This window comes from Scylla paramamosain, chromosome 2 (assembly GCF_035594125.1).
Source record: "Scylla paramamosain isolate STU-SP2022 chromosome 2, ASM3559412v1, whole genome shotgun sequence".
NCBI classification, from domain to species: Eukaryota; Metazoa; Arthropoda; class Malacostraca; order Decapoda; family Portunidae; genus Scylla; species Scylla paramamosain.
The window spans coordinates 15095001-15104448 of NC_087152.1; the positions used below are offsets into that span (position 1 = coordinate 15095001).

The 9448-nt window shown below is 39.5% G+C and overlaps 2 protein-coding genes across 3 annotated transcripts in view; both read left to right on the plus strand.

The window, feature by feature from the left end:
- The window catches only part of LOC135110947 (glutamate receptor ionotropic, kainate 4-like), a 4466-nt gene extending 102 nt beyond the window's left edge, over nt 1-4364 (plus strand). Inside the window, exons 1-7 of one of the 2 annotated variants that reach the window (XM_064023668.1) lie at nt 1-845; nt 978-1087; nt 1187-1613; nt 1736-1858; nt 2327-2485; nt 3739-3829; nt 3978-4364. The exon at nt 1-845 is cut by the window's left edge and continues 102 nt beyond it. In XM_064023668.1, the coding sequence (XP_063879738.1) occupies nt 1408-1613; nt 1736-1858; nt 2327-2485; nt 3739-3829; nt 3978-4364 (966 nt within the window). In that variant the 5' untranslated portion in view covers nt 1-845; nt 978-1087; nt 1187-1407. Of the gene's footprint in view, nt 846-977; nt 1614-1735; nt 1859-2326; nt 2486-3738; nt 3830-3977 lie in introns of both variants that reach the window. The other variant, XM_064023664.1, reaches the window with a different exon arrangement.
- Nucleotides 4365-4450: 86 nt separating this feature from the next.
- On the plus strand, nt 4451-9276 carry LOC135110959 (ionotropic receptor 93a-like). Its single transcript, XM_064023678.1, has 5 exons — nt 4451-4723; nt 5883-6060; nt 6191-6290; nt 6727-6856; nt 9079-9276. The coding sequence occupies exons 1-5, from the start codon at nt 4451-4453 to the stop codon at nt 9166-9168; spliced, it is 771 nt and encodes a 256-aa protein (XP_063879748.1). The 3' UTR covers nt 9169-9276.
- Nucleotides 9277-9448: the final 172 nt, after the last annotated feature.

Sequence of the window (9448 nt, forward strand, 5' to 3'; positions counted from 1 at the left end):
ACGAGCGGTTGACCTTCCTGTGGCTGTGGTCTGCGGGCATGTCAATGCGATCAATCGCGCGGCGTTCTGGCAGAAGCCCACAGACCGTGCGGCGCTGGTTGACCTGGTGGCATCAAAATGGACGCATCTTAACGACAATTGGGGTTCGGCAGCAACGCCTGTTCCCTGTTGCAAGCAGGGAAGATAATGGAGTCGTCTCCAGTGCGAGGACAGACGCCATCACCACCAGAAGTGCATACCCGTGTACAGTAGGGAGTGTCTATTGAAGTGAATGAACCATCCTTGAACTGGGTTTTCGTTTGGAGTAATTTGTTGCGTCACGTTTCAAAATCTTATATAAAAAGTTATTGAAAGAAGGTATAATGCTTTGAAAGGCATGAATTCCCAGAGGTTATACAAGCAGACAAAGAGTGTAGAAAGTAGACTCTAAGGAGTGCGAACGGCAACAAGAAAATACAATTGAATTAGCTTTGAGAATAAAAAAAAAAAAAATCACGTATCTTTTCGAATTCCATTATGTAATTCATGTTAAACTAATATGTCATCTTGAAATCTTCCTAGTGGAGTAGAAATATTTCTTGAATTTCTCGTTAATAGCGTCCTTCAGACATCCATTTATAGAGAAAAGTATTTTCTGTTAAGAGATTAAATATTACTCTGTGGCTATTTACTGATTTAACTTATTTTGATAATAAAATACTTGTCTGAAAATACTTCCCAGCGTCTCATTTACCCAACAGAATGCTACATTCCATCCGCCAGCAGCGATATGATGGTGGCAGCGTTGTTGTATTTTTGGATCTTGGTGTCCTGTGTCTCTCTGGCATCGACAGCTCTGTTGAAGAGTAAGTGGGATAACTATCATAAATAAATCTTTTTAGACAAAAAATCTTTCCTGTACATCTCAAGCACATTTTCTTTACACATGTAATAACTTCAAATGATATATTAACAACTGTGTTGTTATCCGCGCACAGCTGAGGCGGACAGCTGGGAGGCAGGTGCGGTCTTCTCGGTGATGGAGGTGCTTCAGGCGTCATCATTAAGTCATGCCTCTCTCATCGTCATAACTGAAACCAGTTCCTCGGTGTGGCTTTGAATAAACTTTTCTTTTTCAATCATATTGATTTTGTAAAGCTGTTCTTTGCACGTAGGGTCAATGAGAGACAAGAAACAAATTTTTCAGAGAGACGTCCAGACGTTGCTCGGAACCTCAAGGGGCGTGGCGATGTTTGAGACACCCTCTTATGGGTCACAGCTCGTTCAGGTGGTCACACGCGCTCGTAAAGTAAGTTTTCGTGTGACAGAACGTTTTGAATTTCTTTGTTATTGTCAGTATTAAAGTGTTTCATTCTTATTTCTTGACCTGGGCCGTTTCCTAACGGGCAGGTGCGGGTGACGTCGTGGATGGTCGTGGTGGTGGTGGTGAGTGACGACCCAGTCTTCCTGGCCTCCTTCGCCCAACAGGCCCGTGAGGGTCGCCTGCTGGTGTGGGCAACTAGGCTTATTGTGGTGACCCGCCGCGCGCCGCACCGCCTCCACCCGCTCCACCAGACTCTCGCCCTTACCAACTCCCTCCTGCTGCTGGTGGATGGCACGGCAGGGGTGAGCAGGTGTGTGGGTGTGTCTGTGTGGAAGCTCTGCTGAATTTGTTGTCAGCTTGTATTGAACACAACTTTGCTGGTATGTATTGGGATGTTCATAAGCACAACTAAACATGTCAATGTTTCTTAAGGGCCTCCGTGAAGGCAGTACTGCCTTTCCAAAGTCCCAGAGACGCAGTGTTGTGGAGAGCGTCTTGGACGGTAGGCCACGGTCTGCAATTGAGTCAGCCGCTGTTCTGGGATAAATTTAACAAGTGAGTGACAGTGTTTATTGTTTAATGCATCTTAGAATGTTGTGTATAAGTATATACGTAGATGGAAACACACTCTACTAGAGGGGTGCGATAATTTCCTTTAAAATTTTGACAAATAATTCGTGAGACGTACTCTTCTGCTCTTCGAGAAATACACCTGTCAGAGACTTACTGGGGTTGATTTGTGCATTAGTATTGCACAACAAAAAATTATTAACGTTCAGTTTCATTGTAAGTCCTCGTGCTTTCAGAGTTTCTCCGTAACTGTTAAATAATCTACTCTGAATTTTTAATTTCTTATGTATCTTCCTACTGTTTAGGTGGAGGAAGTATATTAAACATTTACGTCTCTCTCTCTCTCTCTCTCTGTAGTTTTGCTAAGATTTCAAAATTGAAAGAAAATTTCGGAAATTATTCGAAACATGTTTATCTATAGTTTTTCTTTTCATTTTTCCGTTTTCTTTACAGGTTTTCTAAGGAAACAAGTTTGATAGTGACGATGGAACCTAACGACAGGAACACAGTAGTGATGGTTCCAGACCCGACGGCCCCAGGCGGTGAAAGGCCAGTGTTTAAGGGCTACATGATCACCGTCATTGAGTATCTGGCACAAGGACTTAACTTCTCGTAAGCCGACTAAGCTTAACGGCATAAGAACATTAGAAAGCTGGAAGAAACCATAAGTGTAACACGTGCCAGTTCCTGTATGAAACATACCTACTTACTTTTTTTTTACCCATCATTTTCCCCCATAAATTCATCTAATCTTATTTTAAAGCTCCGTAACGACTATACACTAACATCTTTGCTACTTAATTTATTCCACTCATCTACCAGTCTTTGAAAATCAGTCTCTTACTAACTACAATCAACTTCACGGTCCGCTGAAGTAATATCCTACTCAGTCAAAATCTGCTCTTTAAGTCAGGTATTTTGTTTGTTTCTACTTCTTGATGTTTCTTCCTATTGCAAACTGAACCTAATTTCGCAAAGATCACTATTAAGTAACTTTTTTTTTTCTAATTTCCAAGTGTGTGACTGCTTTATATTTATTTGTTAGAACCGAATTATTTCTTCTTGTGTCTTGCAAGATTACCTGCTTTTAAAAGATGCTTTGGACTAAATTTATAACGTCCTCTATATCACTATTCCCCATTATCAGGTTTCAGTCGATGTTCCTAAAATTAGAATCCCAACACACATACTTGATTACATCTGCCTGAGCTATTTGTCTCCTGCTATAGAAGAATAGAACTTTCTTTTGTAGTGTTTGGTGGTCTATACGTTAAGCCTAATAACATTATGTTCCTTTCTTGATATAATCGCATATCCAGTGTGTTATTTATTATTATGCTACTGTTAACACAACATTGGATTGTACCACTTACTTTAAGTGCTACGCCGCCTCTTCTACTTTCTTCCCTGTTCTTATAGAATAATGAGCAACCCTCTATCTGAATCACTGAATGAAATGTTTTTTTTTTTTTTCTGATATTTTTAACCTATTTGCTGTTACTTCAGTAACACCAAAGTTTTTCTACTCTATACATGACATTCTTTTCAGCAAATCTTTTGTAGTTAAAATATCTCTACATAATGTAGCAAATGTATAATCTATTCTTTGCTTTCGCGTTGTTACGTTTTTCTTGAGTTAACTAATTTCTCTGTCCTTTCCTTCTTTAACTCCCCTTCTCCCGTTTGACTAAAAGAAAAAAACAAAACAGTCGTTTGAACTAGAATGAATACCTCACGAGAGACTTCCTTAACGGCACCAAGAAACTGACAAAATGAATAGTTAAAATATTTAAACAATTATGCTACTTGAAATATTGTGGAAGAACTCTGATAACAGTGTTTGTTTCTTGCCTGCATCCAACCAGGTGCACGTTCCGTAGGCCACCAGATGGTGTGTGGGGAATGAAGCTCAAGAACGGTTCTGTGATCGGCATGGTGGGGCAAGTCCACAGGGAGGTACTGCTTGTCACGCACACACTGTCTGTGTAATGGTTTTGTTAATTTTCAAGACAGGATTTGGGTAGCGGGAGAAGATGGGGTAGAAATAATGAAAAAAAAAAAAAAAACGGGATGAATCAGTAATGTCTCTGGTGACGTGTTACAGGAAGTGAATATGGCTTTGGGACCTTTCGCTATCAACGCCGCCAGGTACGAAGCCGTTGATTTCACTTGGCCGGTTGAGTACATGTCTGTCAAGGTTTTCGCTGGCCGGGAGACTCCCGAAATAGATCCATGGGGTTTTTTGCTGCCCCTCGGCCCCTGGGTGTGGGCGATGGTGCTCGCCTTCCTCCTCCTGCTGGAGCTCGCTTCCTTCCTTCTCTCATACAAGTTCTCCCCGTATGAACTAACCTCGAAAAATCTCTCTTTTACCAGCATTATGCTACGCCAGTGTGAGAACTTCATCATTCGTTTAAGGAATGATATAAATTGTTCTTGTTCATATGTAGAAAAGCGTATCAGCCCCGTCCCCATCCTGATGATGAATAAGTGAATACGTGAAAGTGGCAAGCAAATATTATACATCAATGGCTTTGCAAGAATAATTTCCAGCCAGTCTTCATATTCAATATTATATTAATGATAACAAGTCGGCATCCTGCTGAATGGTGTGGCTGTCTTTGGCCGGCAGCCGTGTCTTTGGGTGGCAGCGGGTGGTGGTGGCAGCGCGTGGTGCTGGGCGTGTGGATGCTGATGACCATGGTGCTGACGCGCAGCTATGAGGGCAACCTTATGTCGCTGCTGGCTGTGAGACACCTGCCCCAGCCCTACCAGACCCTCAGGGACGTGGTGGATGATCCCTCGGTGGTCATGGTCTGGTATAAACAAGGTGCCACCATGCAAGCGGTTATGGTATGTAACCACACACACACACACACACACATGCGCGCGGTCTGGTGAAGCAGTGGGTAGGGCGTCCGAGTCACAATCGGTAGGCTCAGGGTTCGAGTCCCGGGCCAGGTCAAAGTTCTGTGGGTGGATTTCCTTATAGTGTAACCCCTGTTCATTGGGTGCTTCACCATCACGGAACTAGTCGACTAGGTTCATAGGCGCTATCTAGCAGCCAAAGTATCAAACTGTAAGGCACTTCTTTTGCCTTAATGTATGTTTAAGGTGTAATATCTATGTTAGTATGTAAGTTGATATGTAACATGTTGATTTTCAGCTGCAAGGTTATAAAATTGCTAAACAGATTATTATTATTATTATTATTATTATTATTATTATTATTATTATTATTATTATTATTATTATTATTATTTTTATTATTATTATCATCATTATTATTATTATTATTATTATTATTATTATTATTATTATTATTATTATTATTATTATTATCATTTATCATTAATTTATTTTTTCATTATTATTATTTTAGATATATAGGGTGTCCCATAACTTTCCATACATATGGTTTTTAACACAGTATTTCTTTTCTATAATCATATTATTTTATTCATGAGAGTTTAACCCTAACTGAAGCTTATCCTAGACTAACTTAGCCTAACAAATCTAACGTGTTCAAGAGTGATTGGCAACTAGTCTTCCAGACTTAGGAAATAATGCGTTGGGCACCGGCGGGTTGCAAGTGGGTGGTGATGCCACGCACGTCTGGCAGCGAACACGGGCTCCGGACACCCCAGGCATTTCATTCTGCCACACCTCCACCTTTCTGTTCCTCTGATTATCATCCTGCTTACTTCCTTAGCAGACAGTTTGGTGTATGAGCTATCTTGAGACGAAGGAAAAATAGGTGACGCCAAAAATTTTTTTTTCCTATGTATGGAAACTTATGGGACTCCCTGTATATATATATATATATATATATATATATATATATATATATATATATATATATATATATATATATATATATATATATATATATATATATATATATATATATATATATATATATATATATATATATATATATATATATATATATATATATATATATATATGTATTATTTCTTTTGACTTAAGTCTATAAATGTGTCCCTGTCAGGATTCCACCTCTGGAATCTTGCACGAGGTGAAGGAGAGTGAGAAACAAGGGCGCCTTAAGTTTTTGCATCCAGTGGAGTACGACAGCATCCTGAATGATATTATAGACCACAAGAAAGTGATAATTGACTACGACACAATAATAACGGTCCTGAGAATCAACCACTTCTCTCGTACAGGTGGGTCAGTGGAATTATTAAACACACACATGTTTTTTGTAAAAAGAATTATCGTCTTTCTCACCCATTATGGAAAAAAAAAAAAAAAACAGTCATACATACGAGAGCAGTACAAATTCGAGTCTTTCAGGGCGGTGTGACTTCTACATGGGATCTGAGAGTATAATGGCTCACCCTTTTGCTCTGATCAGTCAGAAGGACAGTCCCCTCATCCCAGCGATCAACATGCGGTGAGGAATATAAGTATATAATTTCATAGAATCCAGAATTGTTTACGAGCCTGCATTCTTATACAATTTGGTCTCTCATAACGACTACTCCTATGTTTAAAGGCCGTAGAGGTGTGTCGTTGTGTTCTCATGAAGCTTTCTCTCTCTTATGATACAGAATCTCCATTATACTTAAATCGTTTAAACACCCTTGATACATACAGTCAGTTCCAGGAAAGCTTCTCAGAAATTGTTGGAATAAGACGCTGAATCCTTTGAGAATGCGGACCACTGTCTCTCACGAGGAATACAATTTTCTCTGATGCTTACGTATGTTTAATCCCTCTGTGAACATTCTTAAAATGAATATGTGGATGCGATTTTCTGTAAATTTTTCTCATGAAATATCGTTAAGGTTGATTCAGCTGGACTGTGTTATAAATTATCTCTATTGCAGGATAATGTCCATGATAGAAGCTGGACTTTACAACTATTGGAGACTGGACGCTGCTCAAAACTCCAGTTCATGTGAGCGAGAGCCAACCAAGATCACCGTCAGCTCGTCCCTTTCACTCAGGCAGTGCTGGGTAATGCGTCTTGTTGCGATTCGTTAAGACTCTAGTGATAGCGATTCAGGTGGGGGTGTTCATCGATCTCATGTCTGGACAGGTTGAGTATGATGCTTCTTGGTATCGCACTTGTGTTCAAATAGAGCTAATCAGCAACGTCTTGGCCCACTGAAGTGACGGTCCCGGAAAAGAGTCAAAAGGGGTCGTCAAAGATTAAAGGATGAGTTTCTTGAAACCTCCCTCTTGAAAGAGTTAAAGTCATGGGAAGGAGGAAATACAGAAAAAAAAGGAAGTCTTGGGCAGCAAAGCCGCAGGAGGAGGGGAGGAATGCAGCTAGCAAGATGAGAGGAGCAGTTAACATTAAAAAAAGCAGTAGAAGATAGCGAGAGATGCAATATTGCGGCGATGAGAAAAAAAGGATGAAGACAGATAGAGGACATAAGTTGGTAAGAAGAAAAGCTTTTGATTCCACCCTGTCTAAAAAGAGCAGTATGAGAGGAACCGTCTCATACATGTGAAACACTCCATTCGTGGACAAATAAGGCCCTTGTATAAAGTTAGCAGCTGTGGTGGTGAGAAAAACTGGCGGAGACGACTCAGAATGACTAACTTCATAAACGTTGTTTTAGCTAATGAGAAGATGTGAAGAGAAGATGTGAAGTTTCTAGTTTAGATTATAAGTAAAAGATCAGACCGAGGATATCTAGTCTAAAAGAGGGGGACAGTTGAGTGTCACTGAAGAAAAGGGGATAATTATCTGAAAGGTTGTGTCGAACTGATAGATGGAGGAATTGAGTTTTGAGGCATTGAACAATACCAAATTTGTCTACCCCAATCAGAAATTTTAGAGATGTCAGAAATCAGGACGTCTACGAAAAGACGCAGAAAAATGCACTGTGGTATCATTAGGGTAGGAGTGGATAGGACAAGAAGTTTGGTTTAGAAGATCATTGATGAATAATAAGAAGGGCGTGGGTGATAGGACAGAATCCTTAAAAACACCAATATTAATTTATTTAGAAGAACAGTGCCCGTCTACCACAAAAACGATAGAAAGGTTAGAAAGGAAACTTGAGATGAAGTTACAGCGAGAGAATGATAGAAGCAGTAGGAGGATATTTTGGAAATCAAAGCATTGTGCCACACTCTATCAAAAGTTTAACCAAAATCACTAAAAGAGGATGACCAAGACTCAGTAAAGAAACCCAGATCACCAGTAAAGCGGCTTCGACAAAACCTATAGCAGGCTGTGATGTGATAGATGTTCAAGAATCTTTCTGTTGAAGATAGATTAGAAAACTTTAAAGAGGCAGGAAATTAAAGCAACAGGACGATAGTTTGAGGTATTAGAACAGTCACATTTTTTAAAGAACAGGCTGAATGAAGGCAGGCTTCCAGCAAGAAGGAGAGGTAGGTATTGATAGACAAAGTTGGAAGAGTTTGACTAGGGAAAGTGCAAGCAGGGAGACACATTTTCGGAGAATAATAGAAAGGACCCCATCAGGTCCATAAGGCTTCCGAGGCTTAAGGCTAGCGAGGGCATAGAAAACATCACTGCGAATAATCTTAATGGGTAGTATGATGTAGTCGGAGGATAGAGGAGAGGGAGGAACAAATCCTGAATCATCCAAGGTAGTGTTTTTGCAAAAAGTTTAAGTGAAGAGTTCAGCTTTAGAAATAACTGAAATGGCAGTGGTGCAATCTGGAGTTATTGGCTAGTTGGAAAAAAGACTTGGCATAATTCCGGGCAGAAATATAAAGTCTCCGTTTTTTAAATTATATCCGTTATACAAATATTTTTCAACAAATTTTTGACAAATAATATATTAGTACACTTTTTAGCCAGCTAATAGGTATTGACTATGGGAAAGATTGACGATGGTGAAAATCTCGGGGGATGAAAGTTGTTAGCACAAGAAAAAAAAATAAAAAATGTACTGATCAGTAAAATCAATCGAAATAAATCTGAGACTGAATTAGAATTAAGCAGGGAATAACACAAGATGCAATGCCTGCTTGTAGCCATAAACGTGTCGGTCTCGATAAGAAAAGGAAGGTAAGACATATAGGAAGAGAAGTGCTATTTCACGAATAAAGTAACAATCTTGAAAACATAAATAAGATATACTCTGATTATATATCTAGCTGTGACACTGTTACGTTAGCAGGGAAACTGCAACAGTCCTCGGCTAATAACATGATGGACAAGGATAACAAGACTGAATCGCTTTCTCTCTCAGGCCATGATGGTAGTGCTAACGGTTGGCCTGAACGTCGGTTTGGTAATGCTCTGCCTGGAAGTGGTACTCGCTGCAGTATTGCCTCGCTAACTCCTTTAAATCTGAGCCTCAGCCTACATGGACGACTCGAGTGTGCGTGTTGAAAATAATGTTATTGCTATGAATGTTATTTCTTATGAAAATAAACAATTGACTGATTTCATGCTTCAATAAGTACTTGTTTTATTATGTTATTGGTTTTGTTATTGCTGCTGTTGTTGTTTTTTGTTCTTAGTATTATTATTAGTATTGCAATTCTTCTTCTTTTCCTTCTCCTCCTCTTTCTTCTTCTTTATCGTTTTCTTGTTCTTATTGCTATTATTACTATCAT

Bases quoted from the DNA above. Each gene is read 5' to 3' on its own strand.
- LOC135110959 (XM_064023678.1), top strand. From the start codon at position 4,451: ATGATAACAAGTCGGCATCCTGCTGAATGGTGTGGCTGTCTTTGGCCG. The intron at 6,061-6,190 runs GTGGGTCAGTGG...CGAGTCTTTCAG, and splicing joins CAACCACTTCTCTCGTACAG to GGCGGTGTGACTTCTACATG. The intron at 6,857-9,078 runs GTAATGCGTCTT...TTTCTCTCTCAG, and splicing joins TTTCACTCAGGCAGTGCTGG to GCCATGATGGTAGTGCTAAC.